At 41.4% G+C, this 24,699-nt stretch overlaps 3 protein-coding genes, 1 long non-coding RNA gene and 1 pseudogene across 9 annotated transcripts in view; 1 reads left to right on the top strand and 4 right to left on the bottom strand.

The window, feature by feature from the left end:
- Positions 1-5,040, bottom strand: part of LOC110978545 (uncharacterized) — a 91,073-nt gene extending 86,033 nt beyond the window's left edge. For all 6 annotated transcript variants that reach the window (XM_087138602.1, XM_087138594.1, XM_087138595.1 and 3 more), the window contains exon 1: positions 4,536-5,040. In XM_087138602.1, the coding sequence (XP_086994728.1) occupies positions 4,536-4,611 (76 nt within the window). In that variant the 5' untranslated portion in view covers positions 4,612-5,040. The remainder of the gene's footprint in view (positions 1-4,535) is intronic.
- Positions 5,041-6,859: 1,819 nt separating this feature from the next.
- LOC147798591 (uncharacterized) lies at positions 6,860-8,042 on the top strand (annotated as a pseudogene).
- A 1,995-nt stretch (positions 8,043-10,037) lies between these two features.
- The window catches only part of LOC110978543 (Golgi apparatus membrane protein TVP23 homolog B-like), a 29,598-nt gene continuing 14,936 nt past the window's right edge, over positions 10,038-24,699 (bottom strand). Inside the window, exons 5-6 of the mRNA XM_022233619.2 lie at positions 16,347-16,475; positions 10,038-11,653 (exon numbers count right to left, since the gene is read on the bottom strand). Of these exons, the coding sequence (XP_022089311.1) occupies positions 11,609-11,653; positions 16,347-16,475 (174 nt within the window). The 3' untranslated portion in view covers positions 10,038-11,608. The remainder of the gene's footprint in view (positions 11,654-16,346; positions 16,476-24,699) is intronic.
- On the bottom strand, positions 16,490-21,555 carry LOC147798590 (uncharacterized). Its single transcript, XM_087139177.1, has 2 exons — positions 21,067-21,555; positions 16,490-20,575 (listed from the first exon to the last, which is right to left on the bottom strand). The coding sequence occupies exons 1-2, from the start codon at positions 21,553-21,555 to the stop codon at positions 20,534-20,536; spliced, it is 531 nt and encodes a 176-aa protein (XP_086995303.1). The 3' UTR covers positions 16,490-20,533.
- LOC110978544 (uncharacterized) lies at positions 20,609-22,788 on the bottom strand. The gene is made up of 2 exons (XR_002598089.2): positions 22,585-22,788; positions 20,609-21,647 (listed from the first exon to the last, which is right to left on the bottom strand). It is a non-coding gene; the product is annotated as an uncharacterized LOC110978544 (long non-coding RNA).

Here is a 24,699-nt window from a genome sequence, read left to right as displayed (position 1 = left end):
GCTAGCAACAAAAATTTGCCCGAGCCTTATTGGATCCCCCTTCCCTCGACACGGAACTGTCGGGAGTCCCTTTAATCGAATTTTGTGAACACCTTTCGTCTTTCTACTCTACTTTTTAAAAAGAATATTAAGCCCACGGAATCTCGTACGCCGAATAGTTGCGCGCGCACACTGTACAAACTGAACAGGGGAACAGCTGAAAACAGTCCACAGTGTCTTACTTCCGATTTCATGTTCCCGTTTTTGTCTTTTGTGGTGATGTGTCAATTTTCTTTATATAAGGACGTATAGGAGTTATGGACGTGAAATTGGCTTCTTGGAAAAGGTAGACATGATGAAATTATTTTTTGGCCCATTTACGATCTTCATATCCTGGACTCCCAACGTAACGTGGAACGGTCAGGGAGTTATAGCTCAGTGAGCTATAGTCCACCGCAGCAATTTCCAAGTAGTATTCCTAGTCCAAGTTAGACCATGGGTGTAAGAAGTTACCACCCAGAAATACAACGAGTCATGAATATTGACGTCAGTATTTGCGACCAGAGAGCAAGTCGTGAATTTTGGTCGGAAATATTGACAGCCATATTCGCGACTGCAGAGCGAGTCGTGAATTTTGGTCGTGAGTACTGGCGTCAATATTGACCATTGGTGATGCCCGTCCAGGGCCACCATACTCCTCGCTTCCACAGCAAAAAAATTAGAGCGGAACAAAAGAGGGCGTGTTTTACGTACTCACCATTGATCTCCACGATATAGAAGATCAATGGTACTCACCACAGACATAAATAATCCATGTCTGTGGTACTTACCGTACAGGCGCGCCACGAGGCGCGTAAGTATATGCGCGTTTGACGCGGAGCACGCTTGGCACGCGTAACTAATCTATTCCGGCTTGAATGGTCGCGATCGCGAACAAGAAGGTTGCACTACACCAAGTCTGCGCCCATAGAAAACAGTGCAAAATCGGATCAAAATAGCGCTGCCTGGTGACTCTCGTGAAGAGGTTGGCCTCCTTTTTTCACTGGAAATTCAAGATTGTGGCCAGAAGATCACTTTTCGTTTGAATTGCATGGGGGTTAGCCACGAATTTTCTTATTCGACTTTGAACGAAGCTACCCCAAAATAACAATAAAACTAAGCGCTCATTTCTGAATGTAGCCGCCCGCCGCTATATCCAAAATAGGTCAGCAATTTCGGGCTTTTTATGAAAGAAATACCCTGAACTGGACACACTATCAGTCCTAAATTTGAAGTTTATAGAAATATTTCTATGATGCCTCCTGGTTATGGCCTGTTTTATTGTTAAAAAAAAGTGGGATCACAAAATATTAGCGAGCTCGCGCGCAGAAATACAACGATTTGGTGGAATGCACCCAGAACCTGCTTGTGACCACCTGTCTTTCTTTCGCCAATTGGGGGTGCACTTCAGCTCGGGACGGATTACACAGCTTTGGTCGAGTGAAGATGCCGTGTGCGTGCATCATGTCACACACGTAGGGCAGTGTGGACATCCGGGAGATTTCACAAAATTGTGGAAAGCAACCACATCTATGGAGGACGAAAAGTGGCCATCTGCTTTTCTGCTATCAAAATGGTAAAAAAAAGCAGATTTTACGTCTTTGTAACATTCAATTTTTGACGTTTCTATATTTCTGCTACCTCAAAAGCAGAATGACCATTTTATTGTAATGCATTTTTCCCACTTTCCTGCTTTTCTACTACTACAAAACTAGTTTTACTTTTCCTCGTTTTGATGGCGGCCGAGAAGTGGCCATCTGCTTTTTACCTGTCAAACAGGCAGGAAAGTGGATTGAACGTTTTGGCGACAACTGTGAATTCAACTTTTCTGCTTTTGTGATACCAGAAAAGCAGATTTTACATAGGTGGCCGAAAAGTGGCCATCTGCTTTTTTGTCCTCAACGGGCAGTGAATGGGGTCATGAACCTGCAGGTTACGACCATTTCCGTTCTGGGGGAGTGGAGACGTATAGAAACCAATCACGACTGAACCATTTTTTCTGCGGACCAATCCCATACGGCAGTATCAGTGTCCCTGTGAGGCAGAAAAAACAGCATCTCAAAAGAAAAACAGTTTTACAACTATCATCCGATAGACACACAAGCTTGCTTGTGCCGAGGAAAACGTAGAAGATAGGGTGGACTGTAATTATTGGTATATACGTCTTCAAAAAGTTCAATCCCCAAGAAAGGAAATGGTGATAACCTGAGGTTTACGACCCCGGTTACGGCCCTTAGAAGGCAGAAATGCAGATGGCGACTTTTCGTCCTCCATTATACACACCACGCCGATGCAAATAACTGCAACGAGAGCGCGGACGGAACTGATCAAACCTGATCCTCGGACTGGCTGGTGCGTGCGTACGTCTCTGTTTTCACCGGCGCGGTTCCTGCAATTTCGTGAGAATCCCGGATGCCCGCACTGCCCCTACACGTACGACTGCAAACCGATTCTTGTTACAGAAAGCTCAGCTGCTCAGTTCGCATATATGAAAACGTATTCTATTTCATTCTGCGGTTCACAAACTGACAGAATGTAGGTTTGTTTGCTTGTTTTTATTCCGGTCTATTTCATGTCGCAATTTTTTTTTATCCTCTGATACTTTTTATTCATCTTAACTGAATGCTGATAACTTGTCAAGTTAAGAAACTGACAATAATTTCCGGGGAACGCCCAAATAAATTCCCAGCATCTTGTTGTTGGGGCTACGATCACGTGTCATTGTATTATTCTTTACAACGCACATTATGCTAAATAGAAGTTCTACTCAACGTCACAAGAAACTCGTAAGTGATGCTGCAATTTATTCAAGTACTGCAGTGACAATATTTTTCAAAGTCTATTAATTCGTTGCATACGGCAATTATGAATGTCGTACTTCGATGAAAATTATAAAGAATTTCATTCTGTGACATGGATGTTCAAGTTGACAATGCGAAGTGGAACATCCCATCTTTAATTCACCTAATATGAAACTGTATTAGCACTGCAGTAGTGATATTTCCTTATTTTTTTTAAATAAGAGAAGTACTGATTGCCGTGCAATGTTTTGCGGTTAATTTAGATGTTGATATTCCAACGGTTTTTGTGTCGTGTTTCACGTGTCAGGTACACGCATAACTGACTTTATTTTAAAAAACGAAGCAATTCGGTTCCAGTTGCCGATTTACGGCACTGTTGAAAAAACGAATCACCTGCGCCATCTGCTATTAGAAAGGTTGAACATCTGTTGCCAAAACCTGAATATGAACAACATATACACAATGGCACACACCATGCATGGCTTAAAAGCCATATATTATGCAATTTGAAGAGCAAAACTTAATTTTGAGTGGTCTTTTTCACCGTAGACAATAGAAACAGGTAATACAATTTGATCAATATTGTGGTTTTTGCTTTTGCAATGAAACAGGTAACATGTTGCATTTATTCACCACTCTTGGAAATTACAGAATGTGTTCTGAACTTACCAAGTCATATGTCAGATGTGACAGGGACACGAAAAAAAATGGACCCCTAATTTATAGAATGACCCTAAAGGAAAGGTATCGAACTTCACGAGGTTGTTTGAAGCCCTTTTCCATAAAAAAATAAAGAAAACTCAACCACATGGGTTTTCCCACTTCAAGAACTTTAACGTTTATACAAACCTAAGAGATAACCATGTGTAAACTCTCGTAACACACTTTTGGCTCTTTTAATTATGCCAACTTACCCTTCCATCACAACTATTTGTGCAACCAAATTTTATACATTTCTTGGTGAAGGATGTCAGATATGGGGAAGTTTATTCATCTTATATCTTTAAAATGCTGAAATTCTTGAGCATTTTGCCCATCCACACTACAGACAATCAGCAGCATGTACCCGCAATAATTGTTAGTTGTGTGATAGCTTGATCAATCGCACCACAGCTCCTATCTTTTCCTTCTGTTTTCCTGTCACCCTCCAATTTGCTTCCATTCCAATGACCAATCATAGCTCAGCTTTCATTTGGATGGGGTCGGGAAAACAAAAAAGTTAAACCAACGGTCGAAGGGGGTATTCATTTTCATCTCACGTTGTCCTTTCCTTATCCTTTCTCCCCCGTTCGTTTTCAGGGACAAAGCGACCCCCCCCCCCGACGCCCATCAACTAAAGAAATTACAAAATCATATAGGCTTAATATATTCTGCAGCCGTCAGAAATTGATTAATACCTTACATACTATTTTGGGTTTTTTTTCTACATAGAAACATTTCTTCATGTAACTTCATAATAAAGTAGTACTGAAATGCACACCCATTTTGTTTCAAATGTGTTCAAAAATGTTTGTGTTGCAGTCTACATTGCGTAATGGTGTATGTCAGATGGATTTCCATTGAAGGCCACACGGAGGAAAAGCTTGAAAGAGCAAACAAGACCGACTCGAGGCAGTCTGGGGAAAACCTTTTCCTACGTGTGACGAATATCCTAGTAAGTTTTGATTTTTTACAAAGAAACCAGAACGAAGACATTTGTTTGATAGTAAATCTTACCTCCAACTCCGGAGACTTGAGACACCACGGAAAGAGACAGAATGGCGCCCAAAACGACACTGCAGAGTACATCCATGTTAATGAGGAAAGAAATCCCGTCGGGAAATGGAAGAATAAAATATTGCAATTCTTCTAATGCTCGAACCTAACCGCACGATTTTAGCCGTTTAACACCCGTTGTGCGCAAGTCAAGCAGCACTGTTCAGCTGTTGCCAAGCCAATTCAGCAACCCACGCTACATAATTTTGGGTCTGTCTTTGCCTGATATCAGAAAACAATTTTTCACCGTTCCTCTCTGACTTCCAATGTCACTGCATCGACATCAATCCATGTTCTTGTGAGATGTTATTTCCAACGAAATATATTCCCCGTCACTTCTTACAATCGTTTTTTCTCCGTCAAACGTAGAATCTCCGCCACACGAGCAGATAAAAATCCCTCCTGGAAAAATAATACCCACAAAATATGCAGGTGCAATCGCCTGTCAGTTGCTCGCCAGACGGCTAGCGTCATTGCTTCCAGGAGCTTTAACTGAACCTGACCAATCAGAATGCCCGTTAACGACGAGCTATTGATTCCCCGCCTGTTGTTATGCTAATTGCGACAGAAAACCACTCAGGCGAAAAAAAGCATTGCTAGCTTAGGACGTTAGGTTATGGGCAATGTGTGTGTACACATGCCATCTATCTGTTGTGAAACGATAGCTTTCGGGCCCATGCAGTCATAACCCGAAACTTGTGAACTCTAACAGAACACCGTGCCCTTGCTCTACAATCTAATGATTAGGTTTCATTGCTGAGGTTAATTGTAAGTTGACAAGCACGAAGATGGAACCTGCACTTAAACAGGGTTACTCTCCCATTTTGCGAATTCAGGACGTGTCTATAGTGTCGGGCTTGTGAACACTGATACCAATAAATAAAAGTGAAGCCTAAAACTCGAAACAACGGGAAAACATATTTCCTCATTCATCATTTTTATTGTAAACATGCAAGGAACACGTGTATGTAGGCCCTAACGAAGACGTATCTTTGGAGAATACAAAACAACCGTAAGACAAACAGAATGCCAAAACCTTCAACGTTCATGGTTACAACATAAATCGTTAATAGGCGTGAATTTAATCAGACCTTCGAACATAATAAATTTCATCTTATTTTCAAGTATGCGCAATGTGTGCTGCACACCACCTTCACATAATTTATTATGCATGTTCATCTAGTGATTATGCTCGCGAGATAAACTGATCCAGTCACAATGGGTGTTGACCGAGTAGTTCCAGATGAATGAGCGATTCCCTTTAGACGAATTACATCATTAAATGGTGTGCGTGAATAATGGCGTAGGCCAACTGCAGCCGAACCTTTCCAAACACACCAGTGAGAGCTCGATCCAATTTAGGAAAGAATTTTATGCCGAAAAATGGCCACGATGGTTTTTCCTGTATCATGACCATTCCAAATTTGAATCGCGATTACACGGAAGTATCAACGTGTGTGTACAAATTTAACGTTGTACAGAACGCTCATCCTTCTTTCTGTTTTATATGTGACTATGCATCCGAATATCTTGTCTAGAGCTAGGTCTAGGTCTAGGTCTTCACTCCATTAAAAATGCGTGGAGACACGTAGACAACAGATCTAGCCGTAGCTCTGGAAGCCCGTTTCGGACACGGCCTAAGCAATGCACATGGAGTAAGAGAGCTACAGGTTTCCGCGTGCAGTTGCTTAGCAACGGAAAGAGATGACGAACCTGTCGCTTCGAGGGCGCCCTCTTGATACATGTCATTATGAGGGAAGAGTAAACTTTCGCTCGTTGCCGCCCGGCCCTCGACTTTTTTTAGGTAGTGGGTGAGGGGCAGTTATCATGGGCATGGTTAAATGTACGCTTGGTCAATTGCAATTAGAAAAGAACGTTCGACCTAGGACATAGGCGAGAAAGCAAGGGGAAGTCTTAGAGAGGCCTGGCAAGGCATGAATAGAGAGGAAAACTCGCAAACAAATTTGAGAAAGGGAGGAGAGGATTGAGGGGAAGAATAAGCCAAAAAAATGCACGGAATGCAAAAGGAGGAATAGTGCATTAGAATATGTTTAAAAAACTAGAAATAAAAGACATGTGATATTGGTGAAAAGGGAATCAGCAACCTAACCATACAAATTTGATATTCATATATGTAACGTTAAAAAGACTAAAATGTGATCCACGGCATATTGCTTAACACTTCCGAATACAAGTCTCCATAGGGTTTGCATTCCTTTCTTCGTGTCGGGCATGTGATTCACACAATAGATTTTAAGGATCAAATTCAAACAAGGTGGCTCACGATGGGTATTCAGTTGTATAAACTCCTGCTGGAAGGGGTCAGCTTTTTTTTTTCATGTGATAAGCATTGCGGAAAGGAATTGAACAGTTGGAGGAGCTCCTGCATTGCACTATGATGACTGATTCTGACGAAGGCGAGACCAGGTCGCTTCAATCAAGCCAAATTAAGCCTAGTTCTCACCGAGATTTCGATTCTCGATTGCAGGTTCATGCCGACGAGGGTAAACAGAAGTTGTCAGCTTCTGTATATACCATGCAATACATGCTGACATCCCTGGTGAAAAACCTTCCTGCCACACGTGCGAAGCAAGCTGGCTGGCCTCTCGGTCAAGGGCTCACCTCATTTTGAAGTTTCAGCCCGACGACTTCCAGGAAGCATTGTCTTGCCGAGCGGCCCTTGCCTTTGACCCAGCTCAGTCCGAGTGTTTGACCTGACCAGTGTTTTAGGTATACTGAAGCTGGAGCAAGTGCATGCTGATTTTGATGTTCCAAGCGAGACATTTACACAGACATTGAAGCCAAAGGCCTGAGATTTTCGGCAATTAAGCCGAAAGGATGATAAAAGCCGTAAGTTTACCCGTCCGAAAAAGAGACATATGAAAAGATTGCTGAGCAATATCCTACGCCGTGAAATGCAGTGGCCGTCACGGCACCCAGAATAGACAATGAACTGAGGGGAACAATCCCTGCTTCAACCAGATCCAAAGATGTGATCTTCCAGGAAAGTCAGAAACATGTTGTCAAAGGGTTGCTCCCTTATTACAATATACATGTACTTACTGAATTGTGTATTAAACGCAAGTAAGTCGGGCCAACCTGTAAATGTCGCCAAGGTCAAAGAACTTGCCTTAGATGGCATAACCCTTGCAGGGAATGCCTCTTATGAACTAAGCATGAAACGAAGAGAGAAACTGAAACAGGTTCTCAATCCCATGTAACGAGGTCTATGCACCCGCAAACTCCCGTCTCCGATATTTTTTCGGAAAAGACCTTAAGAATACCATGAAACAGGTAGCGGAAACCTACAAGGCCGGTATTACTGACCCTGGAGGAGAGAGGAAACCCACCAAATCATCTACTCTAAACTAGGCCTGTACCGGGAAAAAACGGACATGTAAAATCAGATCTGTTCCATCTCCATCGGCACGTGCCAGGAAACTTAAAGCCAGGCTTAATTAAAAGACATTAAGACAATAAAACAATAATCAATTCAGATCGATGGATTCTGAACACTGTTTCAGGGTGTCAAAATATATTTTGTGAGTTGTTCTGTTCAGTTCTCTGAACCTCCTCAGAAAAATTTCTCTGAACAAGGATCCTTAACGATTAACACCGAGATTAGTGAGCTTCGGCTCAAAGGAGCAATCGGAGAAAGCCCTCCGGCAAAGTGCCGTTTTCTATCCAACATTCCTGATATGAATAATGTAGTACAAGTCGAAAGGGGTTCCCGACCTTTCACGGTTATGCACGAATGCGCATGAATGGCCTTGGCGGCAAGAAGTGTGAAGGTGCCATTGAAAAAGTACAGGGATGCGACTTCGATGATCCTTTTTCTCTCAGGTTTTCTGGCTTTCCGTCATAAAACTCCATTAAATCGTTTTAGCTGTTTAGTTTCTAATCTAAGTGGGATTTTTAGTGCTCTGTTAAAAGACTTTATAATCATTATTTTTTCTGTAGGCCTACGCACAAGATCGCCATTTCTTAGTATGGCCCCCTTCACTGTAAGAATATATAAATTACATTGTTGGTGTTCTTAGAGCCCACCTGAAAAATTGACCCCGATGGCGCGCCAGATTGAACCCTTGGTCAGGAAAAATAACGTGCAAAGATTTTAGAATTTGTAATTTTTGGTTCAGTTTCTTAAAAGTTAAACTCGGAAAAGGGGCTTTGGAAAATATTTGCTAGTATATGAATTTATAGAAACGGAATTTCACCTGACCTAAAAGAGAAATATCCTGCCAAAAACTGACCCATCACTTCCGAAAATCTAAAATACATGAAGAAAAGTGCAATGCGGCAGTCTCGTACACAGATGAATATTCACGGTTTGAAATTTTATGGTTGTCCGTCAGTAAAAATAGAAAAAAAGAACAAAATATTTCACACAGTCTTAAAATAAGAAGTAAACTTAAAGCAATATTCTACTTCAATTACGAAAGACTCTAATCTTTTATCTAACCTTGGCTGACAACAACTGCGTAATGTCAACTCAACGGAATCTGGAACACATCGACTTTAAGTATGTAAATATTTGCAACGTTCTACAATCTCGTTTTCACGTAAGCACGGGCAGTGAAAACAAACGTACGCGAACATGGAGACCTACTGTAGGTACGATATCCACGGAAGAGAAAGGTCGTTAATAAAATTCTTTTTTTACCCATCTCCAGGTGACTTTTCCTAAATATTACTTGAGGAAGACAAAGGTAAAATTCCAACATGGGCGTTTCATGGGGTGGTTTCAATTAAGAACTATTCTTCCCAAAATCATCGAATGTGATAGGACGGCCCAACGTATAATCCCCACAGGAGGACCGCTCGCGGGTTCCGGAAGCTCGCCGCGTGACCTTTTACTTTCAGGCTCTACGGAGTACCGAAGTGTGGTGTGTTCAGGGAAGCTAACCGAACGCACCCAGTGTGTTTGTATGACGGGCTGGGAGTATATTACAGCGCTCCTTGCAACTGAGAGAATGAATTGGGGATACAGTGATCGGCATTTTAGTGTATTTTTATGTATATTTATTACGTTTTATAACAATTTATTACTCTGAGGACTTTTCACTGTAAAGTTAGAGTGCACTGCATTTTCCCAAACAGTTGGCTGTGACTGAGATTGTTATCAGTACTACTGCCTAGTCACTAGCCTGGGAAAGGAGATAATCATATTACTTTTGAACAAAAGGCTATGATGACTTCAATGTAGAACATACATGATAGAATAGTACTTTGTGTTGTTTTTGTAGTGCTGCCTCACGTGTGGACTCAAGACTCCACGGGATGTTGCCAAGGCCATGCTATTCCCTTTAAGACCTGTTCAACTGTTTAGTTAACGGATTGAAGTTCACTGTTTTTATCTCAGCTGCTGGTTGCATGTATACTGTGCGTACTAGCACAGCTGTACAGTATTGTGGAAGACAACAAGCAACTGGTCAAGTTATTCACTTACTGAGAAAGTCAGTATCCATATAGATGTAATTGATTTATTTTGGCATCAAAATGATCACTATTCTATGACTGTACCAACATGCACAGGGTCAAGTTAGTGGATGTGAAGATTATGGAATTACATATGTTCATATCCATTGTTCTACCAGCGGTGACAATGACACGTAATGTATTAAAAGTTAGTCTCTGCAGTGCAGCTTATGACTTTATCATCTCCTTTTATTCATTACAGGGTCGAGTATTCATTTTTTCATGTGCCCTGTGTCGATTGCCATGCTGACAGACATGGGGTACAACAATATGAAAATAAACCTTGACCTCATAGGGTAATTCGCACAAAACAGAATTTTTAAAAATAATGTTTCTATTTAAGATGTGTTATCTGTACTTTTGGGGTGTGGCACCTCAAAAATAGATTTTTTAAAAAATTGAATTGATGTTTTTCTAGGATCACATTTTGTATGAGCTTTCCAGTGAGACAGTACTCAAAAAAAGTGGTCCTTGATAATCAAATACTGAATCAAATGATCAAGTTTTTCAGTTACCGCTTCTAATTCAAATCAGAAGGCAGATGGGAACAAGTGTGTACATGCTTTTCACAACAGTAGTTTATGAATAATAACCTCAACAATACTACATGGCACTTAATGTACTGTGTTAAGGCCTGAAATTACAACCAATAAACTTTATTTGTTAAAAGTCATCGTATCATTTCAAAATCAAAATTTGCTCGGAAAGAAAAATTAATGAATAGTTTGCAAAAGCATGGACACTACAGTTTCAAAGGAACTTCGGCATCAATTAAAAGTAACACATCTTTACCACTAATTTTATCCCAAGAGATTAAACAATGGTAACAAACTCGTTTGTTTACTGCACAACTGCATGCGTCATTCAGTATTTAAAAAAATTCAATTTATGCTGTTCCAATAAGGCAACAATTTAAAGATTCCTATCCCCAAACCAATCTAAATATAACACAAAACTCTACGTTCAATCCAGCAAGTTATTCTGTAATATAAAACGCATCTCACAGGTAATGAATAATCTATACCAACAAAGAAAAAATGGACACTGTTGTAAATCACTGAAGCATAAACGAAACAATCTAAATTTTAATAAAGACTTGTTAACAAGATAAGTAATGTTATTGAGCTGTTTTGAGAAAAAAAATCACGGTACTAAATTGATCAAACTTGGACGAATATTAATATACAGACCATGTGCCTTGTAAAATGCTATGTTAACAGGCTTAAACTGCAAAGCAACCCAAGCATTGAACTATTTTCTGCACATCAATATTCTTACATTAAACATATTATAACATTGTATGCCATTCATATTTTAAGAGATGCACATGCAGTGCAGCAGAGAAACACGGAATGTTTGCATCTTGTGCCCACAATATCCAATTTTGAAAATATGTTAAACTTTGAAGGATGTGAACTCCAGGGACTTTAGTTCAAATTAATGAAACAAAAACCGTCCACATCTTAAATGGCATGTTATAATAATTATAAATAGACAACAAAGGCATATGTACATAGAAATGCCCTTCAAATAGTCGGCTTGCTGAATTGCCATCTTCACTGCACTGTCTCAGTGCTTGGCCTGATGGTACTAGTCATGGCCTGTGGAGGAAATTTAAAAAATGCGTTGGGTAGGTAGGAGACAAGGAAAACCCCCAAAGGGAGAAAAATATACTCGCCTAATGTTTTGTTTTAATAAATGTTTTGTTTCCATAAAGTGCAGTTAATGTCAGAAGTTGCCGCTTTAATATCTGGTTGTAGCAACACATGTCAACTACAAGGTCACACATTGTCCACTATTGTAACTGAAGACCTACACAAGACCTCCAGTCTGAATTCAAGTCACAAGCTCTCCAAATGAACTGCAACAAAAGTATTCCTTTATCATTGTTCACTCAGTTACTTGCGCATGGTCTTGTGACAGTCTCAACTACAACACTGACAAGCAGTGAGATAGCATGTTCACCTATTAGCCTACTTTAGGTGCAATGGACACAATAGGAGGGTACTCTTTGGTTTAGATAAAATCTTTTGTGCTTGCTCAAAGTTTTACCCACTTCAAATAGCGCAGACCTGCCAACCTCTGAGATCACGAAACTGTATTTTGAAAATCCAAAAGTTGTATGTTTTTCAATTAAAAATTGTTTTTTAAAAAATATGAGCATATTCCAGTCATATTTGATCGGTTTGACCAACTCTGGATTACCTGTAGGTCAAAACTTCTTCACACATGAAAATAATCACAAAAATCCATTATCAAGGTTGTAGAGTGAGTTGGCCCTTTTCCCACCTGGTTTGACCATGTTTTCAAAATCTGAATTCTTTGATACAAAGAACGCACATCGCATGTCCAGGCATTTGGATTTTCCAGGCGTGGATAGTGTTGCCTGCCTGTCTACGGTGTATTCCAGCCAAGTCCATTTCTGCAGCTTAAGTAGGAGCCTCTTACGACAATTTATACACTTGTGTTACACTGACATTTTGATTAGTTAATGTCCAAATATTGTTTGAAATCTCATACAAAACGATGCGCACAGCATGTGACAAAGCACCACACAAAGAACTTTACCTCAAACCAGTTGTCACAAAGTCCTCTATCAGCAAAAACGAAAATTTATTAACCTTATTTCAAGCCACAAATGTACGGTGACTTGTGCTACCGCCAGCTACAGTGAGAATTATTAGTTACTACTTCCTCAGACCATAGAGCAATGCTCGGACACAGGAATAGCTGTAACAAGTCCAACTGACACGTACATGAACACTGATAGTTCATTAATAGTCAATCACAACATAATAATCGGGTGGTACCCAGGATGCTGTTTACGCACGAGGCTTGCACTTCAAACCATGTCAAAAAATGCACACACAGATTTGTATACACTGTACACAAGTATGTACGTGCATACATTGTACAGTTGCTTCAATTACCTGCAGGATAGCACCCTAGTACTGGTTTTGCACGTGTTTGGTGTCGGGAAAATGTAAAAATTTGGCCTGGCCATCATGTCAACAGAAAAGGAAAAAAACAGAAAAAGTGGTGCTTGTGCATGGAAGAAGAATGAGAAATTTGGCATACTCAACAAATACTGTAACTGTTTCATGCTTAAACCTATTGTAGTGCCGGCGGGTCCGGCCGGTGGGGGCGCCAGCTCAGACCTGCATGGAGATAGCTGGCTGCCCCCACTGGTATGCGAACAGCCCACGGTTTTCCCGCCTAACGCCTGCGCAGTCCCCGCCTAGACGCCTCATGTCTAGAACTTGGTGTGAAAAAAAACAGTGTTGTGACATCGAAAGAAATAAACAGAGATTTCTTGCCCAGAACGGCGATTTGTGGCTGACTGTGTGCTTCTGTGACAGCGTCAGAGCCCAATAAGTAGGACACGCTACAACTGGTATTGACGCTGTTTTCAAGAAAAGCAGGTAAACTCTTTGCCTTTTCTGTGCCATGGAATGGGTGGATGATTTGGGTCAGGTGCCGGACTCGCTGGACAGCGGCAGCACAGGCCAGCGCGGGGCCCTGCAGTCGGGGGCCCAGACTGCGACGGCAATGTGGAACTCGCCTAGGTTGGCGGGCAAGCTGGAGTTGTTCCTCGCAGGGAATCTGGAACAGTTATCCAGGAGCGGGGGCAGAAATTCGAGGGTATCGAGTGCGCAGCGTGGGGGGATTTCTGGTTAGGTCCCCTCATGAGGTGGATCCTCACTCGGGGATCCGCACGCGTCTGTGTGGATCCCATGATCTCACTGGACGCCTGCCCCGAACCAAGGCCGGGAACACCAGCATAATGGTAGTGGCGGACTATTTCCCAAACTGGGTGGAGGCATTTCCCCTTCTGGATCAGACGGCCGAGACCGTGGCCAAGACCCTCATGGAGCAGGTGATCATGCACTTCGGGACACCCCTCGAGATCCACACGGATCAAGGGTGGGAGTTTAAGGCGGGCCTGTTTTGCGGGGTCTGCCGGCTGTTAGACATCCACAAGACCAGGATGACTTTGTTCCACCCAAAGTCCGACGGCATGGTCGAACGGTCCAATCGAACTGTGAAGACCATGCTGAGCATGTTTGTGGCTGAGAATCAGGACGACTGGGACGAACATCTTCCCTACGTCCTGATGGCCTACCGTTCCTCCCAGCACGATAGCACCAGGCTCACCCCGAACATGCTCATGCTCAGGAGGGAGGTGGGACTTCCCCTGGACGTCATTGTGGGGTCACCAGAGGAGCCAATGGAGACTACCGAGGCACTAAATTACGTTGACGAGCTCAGAGCAAGGCTCACGTGGGCCCACGAGTTTGCCCGGCGACATTTGAGGCAGACTCAGAGCTACCAGAAGCAAAAGTACGACCGTTGCGCCCAAGGGGCCAGGTTCGAGCCCAGCCAGGCTGTTTGACTGTTCACCCCCCAAGACGAAGGTCGGTCGCGCCCTCATCAACGATGTGACCTACAAAGTGCAGCGTACCGCTCGAGCGAAGCCTCAGATCATGCATCGCAATCGCCTCAAGCGCTACCTGGGCGACATGCAGCTTGGATGGTGGGAGCGCGCGGCCCGCGGAGCCCTGGCCGAGGAGGTGCCCGCACGGGCAGGGGGGCAAGGAGCCAGTGGATCCGGCCCCCAATCCTACCCGTGGAGGCCATCTCCCCCGTTGAACTCTGATTTGTCAAAATGGCTAAAAGCCACATTTTATGGGGGGGGGAAAAGTCATATTTTCAATAAATTCAAGTAGGTAATACGGCAAAACTGTACTAGTTGGCAGGTCTGATGGTGCTCTCCTATTTTGTCTGCCATACTTCAAATAGGCTAATTGAAGCCACAAACTAGTGGCTGTATCCATTTCCCTTTGATTTAAATATAAACACACGCACAACTTGGCAGCAGCCATGACTTTTGGATATTACCGTTACTTTTGGAATATAAGTCGGCCGGTGTATAAGCCGCAGCACGCAAAAATCTGCAAATTAAGATTTAAAGTTGGCATAGAAGCTGCACTGGCGTAGAAGGCACACCACAATGCTAACGATCCAACTATGAAGGTCATGCTGCTGCATGCTGAAGCACCAATACAGAATGTACAGTACATCAATGGTTCCACTACACATGCAATCCTAGCAAAAGTATATAGCAAAGTTTGAACGAGTATCACCATAAAAAGTGAACTTTAAGTCCTAAAATTTTTTTTTGCACGCTGGATGCATGGTCCTGCGTGGATTATGCATCAGCTCTTGCCTTTTTCCCAGCAGTCAGCAAAAGTAATGCGGTCAGGGACGTACAATAAAATCTTGGTAACTCAAAGTCAGTTAAGTCTAGAGATCATTTTATCTCAATAGGTCAACTATTTCTTGCCAAATAATAGGCTTTGATTGAAAAAAATACCTCTGTAACTGTCCACAACACTACATGTATGTCCGGTAATGTTGAGGTTTTTGTGATGCCGCTCAAAAAAACCACTGCCAAATCACTTAAAAAATGAAAACTCTGCCGTGAGACCTGAGTTCGAGTCATCACAATGGAACCACTTGTGTTCGATGCAAGCTGCACATGGCATGGCACACGCGCACCATCACGATCACACAAACCCTGTTTTCAGGCTAGCCTGACTGCTACAGCAGACCCATTAATGGGCAATCCAATCACTGACACTTTCTGATAACCATGTGACCACAGAAAGTGTTGTCATCAGAAAACCCAAGTTAAAAAACAAAATAAATAATAAAAACGAAATTCTGTGGCATGTTACACTTAACACGATCAGCATCAAGATAAAAGATCTGCCACACGAAGGCACACCATTGAAACGGTTGATTTTTTATTGAACGATAGAACAAAATCTTTAGGTCACGACAATAAAACTACCTTAGTAAATGATAATTCGTCTGCAAGAAATACTCCATGAGATTGAATAAAAAGTGGAAAAATAATCACTAAAAAATCTTGCCACAGGGCAAGTAAAGTTCAAGATTTAAATATACAATTCATGTACATGCATGTGTTTCATGACTCCATGACTCGGAGAATTCCATTGATAACTCAAATTATTCACAACTCCAATTTTTATTTATTCTCTGAGGTTCGAGTTTTCAGATGTAAACAGCAACCAAAAAAAAAATGACTGCACCATCTGCGTGGTATGCGTGGCCCAGGTCTGGCTTTTGTGACTGATTTTATCCTTCAACGGTAGCCGTATAAGCTGCCCAGTGTATACGCTGCAGAGACATTTTCAGCGTAAGAATCAACGTATAAAGCTGCGGCTTATATTCTGAAAATTATGGTACCTCAGACAAGATGACACCTACCCTGCTCATCACCTGCTGGCCCAGGAACTGTGTTGCCATTGATGACAGTTGTTTCCTAGAACTGACTTTGCATCTGATGTAACCAAAGAGATTGGCTACATTTAGGACTAAGGCAACTATTGTTACAACCTGAGGAGAGAACAAAACATAAATCTAAATAATTAACCTAATTAGATTCGAACCTTTGACTTCGTGAACCGTTTTACTTTCAGGGCTATAATATTTGATATATCCTGACTTCCGGGCATAATCTGTCCCTAGTTGTGTGGGTTACATCAAGTTTATCAAATACATTGTACCCTGAACGCCCAGAATATCAACAAATGTGGAAGACCCAGGTCATTGACTGAAGCCAGATTTGAACCCTGACTTTAAAAAAAAAAGCTGTTCAGCATATATATGGGTCAGCTGGAATCAGCTGGGAACCAGTCACCACAAATACACACTGCATGACATTTAGGCTAATGACCTGCTTTTGCTGAATTTTACTCAGCAAGTGGCACTTTTAAGTTAAAATATATTTTGAACTTTGATCTTGTTCAACAGAACTAAGAGTCTCCAAGGCATTACAAGAGGCAATTGAGGATGCAGGGGTCAAGTCTATCTAGGGCTGACAGAAATGGCAGACAAAATGGAAAAACAGTTGGCTACATGATGAAGAGAGGCAACCACTACCAAGAACATGGGCGCTTTCAACAGATGGGAAGTAGTCATACAGGTAAAGGGCTGCCAAACTATACCAGCCAAGCTGATACACGTAGCTTTGCGCATATTAAGTTTAACTTATCCACGTTCCTCTGTAAGTGTTGTTTACACAGCTGTCTATGGAATAAAATGCGGAAAGTTTGGGGATCTAGTGATCCTACAGATAATGAATTCACAAGAAAGTTTAAGAGACAGCAAAGAAAACCATTTAAAAGTCAATAGTAAAGAAAATGAAATATAATTGAAAGTGAATACATCACTGCGTGTGAAAAATACAAAGGATCCCAAGACTTTCTAGTAATCAGAGATTTGGTCACTTCTGTCTGAAGGTTTTCGGTTGTTTTTTGTTTTTTTTCTCAGATTTGATGAAATTTGCTCTCAACGGGCAAAAGATGTCAAGTTTCATGATATTCTGACATGTACATGTAGGTCATAATATGATACACTTTGCAGTATTCTCCATGAGGGGTTTTACCAGAGCGGGCCACCCTGCCAAAATCTTAGACCGCCCTGCTAAAGTTTTGCTGCGCTGCCAAAATTCTCACCACCCAGCTATTTTCATCTATTGGATTTTCCCTAGTCTCCACCATCTTCGCAGTTTAATTAAATGCAAAGATGTTTACGGCACTTTATGGAACATGATGAGTTTGCCATCATTATTCAGCACAACAATACATGTACAACACTTTGCAGCTTTTGTGATAAAACCAGACGCAGTAAAGTATGCAAGCACAAAATTCTGGACTGGTTCCAATCTCCTGGTCATAACATTTTCGTTTTGTCATGTCAGGAACCAGTGCCCTGAATGCTTTTTTTCTTCTCAGAAAATACAACATATTTCCTACATGTACATGTAGTTCTGGATTTTTCCCAGATCCAGATCGCTTGAAATAAAACTTTCTTTCTCTTGTGTTCTAAATCAAATAAGTTCAGATACAAAGGTGAAATTTAAGCTTCTCATACAAAATTTTGTTCTAAGAAAACATCGAAAAAGTATTTCTGCAAGCTACATTTCTGTTTCGAACTTCGGCATTTTTGAACAGTTTGTCAAAAATCATGAGAGCCAAAAAACTCAACCAAAAAATACATGGTGATAGGTCATTCTGTACGTGTGATTACAAATACTTTTTCCTTACCTAAGAGTCCCATAAACTTTGCATTTAATGTATATTTAATCAAAATGACTTTTGGAACTTCCCCTTTTTTTTAATAAATTGGCCCGAAACTAATTTTAGGCTGTGGAGAAGAATAACATCCTTTCTTTTCTCTGTTTGTTCAAGCCTCCTGGCAAGCATTAACCTTAAATTGGTGCAAAATGGTGTTCAATGGTGTCTTTGGGAATGTTAACAAGGTGTAACAGATTAGACCATGTTGACCACATGCTCTAACCACCTCTTCTTCATCTTCTTCAGTATTCACTGAATCCATGTATAAATCCCAAGCAAGTGACGTCACTTGACAACGCGGTAATGTTTATCGGCCATTTTAGACAGCACGGATGCACGTACGTGTACACGTGGTACCACACCGCATCATATGCATGCACTGATAGCGACCACGCGATTTACAACAACACCGTCAGCGGGATAAGCTTTTCTTGACATCGTATTCCTACTTGTTCGTGACAACATGGTGATATCTTGCTCTGCGTACCGCTGTACAAACAGATAAGGCCGAAACGACGGCATTTTGTTCTACAGATTTCCAATAAATTCGGAGAGAAGAGCGAAATGGGTTGCGGCGTTGAAATGTGCAGACTGGATGCCGTCCAGCACGAGTAGAATATGCAGCGTACATTTTGTATCCGGTAAGCTACGGACTTCCAAAAATATTTTGTGGGATCATTGTGCAGACATTTTTGATGAACTCCTGAAATTTGTAGTGTGAAACCTTTTTACAGTTTGCTGGAATGAAATACTTCTCGCAAAAGCTGCACTGATTGTTCTCAAAATTTTGTCAACATGACATGTCAAAATACTGCACATGTAACGTTAGGATATTAGATGATGGCTTTTCTTTTACTGTCGTTTCCCATTTACTGTGTGGGCTGATTTCTTTCCAGTCTTCACAGTAAACCCCAAGGCTTCAGTATTTGATGCCAATGGAATGTTTCGAGTGAATAGAATTAAGATTCAATTTTGTTTATGATTCCATTTCATGTTACATTGGAATCTGCCCACCAGTTTTTGCATGTTAAACACTGTATCATAACATGTATTTTGACATTCTATTTCTGTAGGTAAAAAGAGTGATAACCCCCTATCACCCAACTACGTGCCATCCTTATTCTGCTTCATTACCTCACCGCAGAAGGGGAAAAAGGTGGGAGAAGTGGAGCGGTTTGAACGAAGATAAAACACAAAGCGACGCAAGAACGAGGAGCAACAGAGGTCTACTGCAGCTGAAGCCCTCCTCAAGCTACGTGTCGCGGGAGATAAACAGGAGTCAGTTCCTCAAGAAAATGAAGCTCTGGAACCCCAGGAAGAAAGCGCGGATGAAAATCCAACAGTTTCTGAAGAAGTTCTGAAGACAGAATGTCAAAATTTGAGGCAGGAGGTTTTCTTGCTGAAAACAAAGCTGAAATCTGTGTCCCTGGATGAGGATTCATTCAAAGACTATGACACTAGAGTGAAGGACTTGACGGAACTTTCTTCATATTTGATGCTTATTGTTATCGTGAATAATGTGCTTGGGTACCTTCGTGAAAAACACATTCTAACTCCCTTTCAGCAAGTGTTAACGACATGTATGAAACTACGATTTAACCTCAACATGCAGTTCATTTCATATCTTTTTGGTGTTTCCAGGTCTACAATCTCGCGGGGTTTTAATGATGTCATTCATGTTATGGACCGTCGTTTGGTGCCTGCTTTAGTAATGTGGCCTGACCGTGAGCAGTTCAGAATGTCCATGCCAATGTCATTCCAAAAGACATTCAAACATGGTGCATGTATCATTGACTGTTTTGAAATTTTTATAGAGAGCCAGTGATCTAAAAGCTAGGGCACAGACACACTCCAACTACAAATCACACAATACCATGAAGTATCTGATTGGCATCACACCTCAGGGTTGTATTTCTTACATTTTGAAAGGCTAAGGAAGGGAGGGCAAGTGATAAATACATCACAAATAATTGTGGATTTCTGGACAAATTGATTCCAGGTGATGTTATCTTACCCGACAGGCTTTGATGTTGGGGATTCTGTTGGCTTATTTAATGCCACCCTTAAAATGCCTGCCTTTACAAAGGGCAAAAAACAGTTGAGGCCATTGGATGTGGGGGCCAAACGAGTTCTTGCTTCCCAAAGGATCCACGTGGAGCGTGTGATTGGTCTCACGAGGCAAAAATACACTATGCTGCAATCAACTGTTCCAATCACGTATTTGCTTAGTGACCAACATAATCTAAAAACACTTGACAAAATAGTCTGTATACCTTGTGCACTTACGAACCTTTCCGAATCAGTTGTGCCTTTTGACTAAGGAGGGAATTTTGTAACACATTCTTTGCCGAGAACCAGCTAGACAAAGAAGTACACAAAGAAAAACAGAAATGATGGAAATGTCAAATTCTTGTTTAATTGAATGGACGTCGAAAGGGTTAACAAGAAAGGCTTGAGTAATAAAAAACAAATGTAAATGAATTGCTTGTGAAGTGGTGAATTTAGCAGCATTCATTTAGTAAAGAATAGTTTACACATGTATTTACGTCGTATATGTACATGTACAATAAACTGTCTAAGCAAACGTGAAGACAACTGCAATTCTTGACTCAACTCCAGAATTCCCTGAAATGGTTCCATGGATATACTACGAGACTATGAGACGGGTCTGACAATTCCTAAGTGTTTGGTAAGAAAATGCTTACATTTTCTAACTGCTCAAATTGACTTTGATGATATGTAATGACTATCTAGGGGCTTGTAAGTCACTATGGAGGAAAATGAGTAACAGTTGTATATGGAAATCTTTCCCATTTGACTATTGACAACATGCCAATCCATGCATGTACCTGTTCCTTTGTTACTCTGATGCTGAAGAAGACATCCTTGCACACTTTAGCTAACTCCTGGTAGGACAGCTTGCTCCATTCATCCTTGTACAGCTGTGACAGCGGTTCTGGCAAGTTGAAGGTGATTGCCTTAGGGATATACTCTGCTGCATACTTTGGGACTACAGCCAGAATGGCACTTCTAACCCCAGTTGCCTTGATGGCATCATACAAAATACTCGCTTCTTCAAAAGTAAGCACTGGAATGTCTCTGGATTGAACGGTTCTTTTTGGAGAGTTTCCCTCCTGACACATTGTTAATGTCCTCTTACATGAAGGGCTTGTGAAGTCAATCTCGTTTCCCTCAGCAAAATTCATGTGTCCCCCTGAAGGCTCCAACCATGTGCAGGGTAGTGACGTACATGCTATCTCCCTCAGCATCTTTACTGCAGCCTCAATGGCAAAGAGGGTTGCGGCAATATGGCTGCAGGCTTCGCCCAGTCCCGCCATACATGTGCAGTGGGCCGTCTCAACGTGCCATCCTTCTCCACAATGATCTAGGATTTCAGGGGTGGTGATGAGATGGATTGGGAATGTGCAACCTAAAAAAATACATAAAATAAAATAAACAATGTTTCACTTTGCAGTAGGGTCAGGTCAGGCATGGAGCTTGATTTGATACAAAACGTGCATGTAAAATGGGGAACAGGTCAACTCAGTAAAGATTTTCACACACGACTGTCACTTATTTTCCCTGTAGTCACCTATCAAGACACGTAAAAACTCACTACCATGTCTTAAAACTTAAAAGTCAAGTTTAGCAGTGAAAATATTGAAACATTTTCTAAGGAAACAGAATTTTTCAGACAAGTCTCATACATGTAGGATTGTGCACAGGGGGTCAAATGACAGTCATGCATGAAACTCTTTCCTCAACTCGTACTATGCGGAACAGCAACGCGTACCTTGGACAACTCGTACCTTGGACAACTCGTACCTTGCACAACGACTTGTACCATCCCGCCTACAGTAAGTCAAGTCGTTTAGTCAGCATGTATGACTTGTCAAGCCGCACTGCTTAACATAAGGTACGAGTTGTCAAAGACAAAGGTACCAGTTGGCAAAGGTAGGAGATGCTTAAGTACGAGTCGTCCGAAGCTGTACAACTAGGGCCAATGATTTTTTGTTATAGAGGAAAAATGAGACGGAATTCATGGAATCAACTCCTCGAAATGAAAAACAGACTTTGGAAATTCTAAAGAAATTGTCAACTTGGCCTATTAATTTTTTCAAAAAATGATAGGCATAGCCGGAAAGATTTCCATACACGACCGGCACTTGACACCATATGCACAAAACCTATGAATTTTCATTCCTAAATTTGACTTTTACGGCGAGTTAATGAGTTTTTGATATCTGATAGGTCACTACATGTACAAGGAAAATTAGTGCTGGTCGTGTAATGCAAATCATACCCCTAGACATGCTAGGGCCTATCACAGTATCATACCCAGGCCTAACGTTACAACATGAACATACCCTTGACATGACCAAATACTTCGCCTTGTCAAGCTTGTGAGGAACTTTCCACAGCTGGATACTGGAGACCCATCCAGCCACAAAATACTTGTAAGCCTCCAAACTCTTGTAGGCTTTCAGCTCTTTTCCTGTGTAGCAAGACTGTTGATGAACCAGGTAATTGTAGACATTGTGATAGGCAACGTCCGGAAGGCCTTCCGCCATGCCCACCGAAACCGAAGCTTTGCAGATTCTTGAAAATACTCACGGGCAAATTGTACAGGTCCTGCACCTTGATCCATGAGCATTTACTCAAATACCGATCCCTGAAATCACCATCTAAACTCTCAGTATACTTTGATAACGTATCATTTGACAAGGAAACACTCATTTTGACATATTTCAGCGATAACGTAGGCAATGTAGGATGAAAACACAATGTAGCAAACTTACACTCGTGATACTACTAAACGTTGTGTGTGTATGTACGTCGTTGCCATCTAAAATGGCGGCATGGTTACAGCTAACACGTCACTGCATGTTCCCTATAGCTGAGGGAGAAGACAGAGAGGCACAAAGTTAATTTAAGTTCCTATCCCTGGATCTGACAAACTTGAGAACTTGATCCCCAAAAGAGACAATTGAAATTGTTAGACTATTATATCAGGAAGTCCGTTCCAATCTCTACATGTTCTGGGTACAAAGAAGTTTCTGTGTGCTTCAGTTCTGCTTTGTGGCAAATCAAGTTGAGAACTATTTCCAGTAATTGTTCAATGTGGTCTTACAGAAGCATGCTTGACAATAGGCTTCGGAATAGCAGATACACTCATAAATACATCTGTTTCATCATGATCAATTTAGCAACTTCGAGACGCTGTTTTAGTTTATCCCACCCAAGGTTTGTGATTGTATCAGTCACACTAGCCTCTCTTCTAAAGCATGCTGCACGTCATTCTTCCATCTCCAGCTTATTGATGTATTAAGCCTCGAAGGGATCGCATACTACTGAAGCATACTCCAGGTGTGGACAAATGAGTACTAAATAAGCACTTGTTTTTGTCATTTTTGAGCACTGCCTTAAATTTCTACACAGCAAACCAAAGACCATGATGTAGCATTTCTTTATATTAAATTGCATTTGCCATATAGTGGCCCGTTCGTGGAGTTTATCAATATCTTCCTGGAATGTGATACAATCAGCCCGGTTGTGAATATCAGCAAAAAGACGAATTTCTGACTGAAGATTATCTGTGATATTGTTGATACAAACAAAAATCAAAAGAGGGCCAAGGACTATGCCTTGGAGCACACCAGAGTCCACAGAATCTCAATCAGAACTAGATCCATTGAACACCACTCTTTGTTTTACATTGGCAAACCACTTCAGTAGCTTCCCACATATTCCATACATATGAAACAGCTTTCAAACGCTCATGGGGGACAGTATCAAATACTTTGGAGAAATCAAATATGACTATATCCACTTGTTTACCTGCATTTACTGCCTCAGCCCATTCGTTAGCTGTCAAAACTGGTTTTGCTTGAGGCTAATATCATAAGGCCACTAGCTTTAGTAATGTTGATTTCTTTAAGCAATTTCAACACCCCCTCCACTGAAACGGTGATATCCTCCACAATGGGTATGACAAATAAATAATAAGGAATCTTATCTACATGTTCTCTGGTGAAAACTGATTTAAATTGCTTGGCGTAAGCATAGGCTTTCTCTTTATTGGTAACATGATTGACTCCATCAGTTCTCAGAGCGGGTAAACCTTAGTTCTCGGACCTCTTGCTTTTAATGAATTTTCAAAACCATCTGGAGTTCTCCTTCAAGTTGTCAAAGTGTGCATATCTAAGTTACTGTTTGACAAACTTTCTAGCTGCCCTAAATTTCTCCCATGACTCTGATGTGGCAGTTTTCTTGGCTTTTTTTAATTCTATTTCTAACTCTAATTAATTTTCTGATCTTACCGTGGAATCACGGCACATTCTGCTGTCGTTTTGACATCTGAGAGGGAATGAGTACATCTCTAGCAGATAAAAGACTGGACTTGAATGCGGTCCAATTTGCTTCAGCAGATCTTTCACTGTGAGCTTCAAAGTTATCCTTAAAGATCACCGTATCTTCCCTCA

The sequence above is a fragment of the Acanthaster planci genome, linkage group LG07, assembly GCF_054643075.1.
Source record: "Acanthaster planci isolate LZ-2023a linkage group LG07, COTS_SCS, whole genome shotgun sequence".
Lineage (NCBI taxonomy): Eukaryota > Metazoa > Echinodermata > Asteroidea > Valvatida > Acanthasteridae > Acanthaster > Acanthaster planci.
The sequence above is the reverse complement of the archived record's forward strand: the minus strand, read 5'-3'. Positions and strand labels throughout refer to the sequence as shown.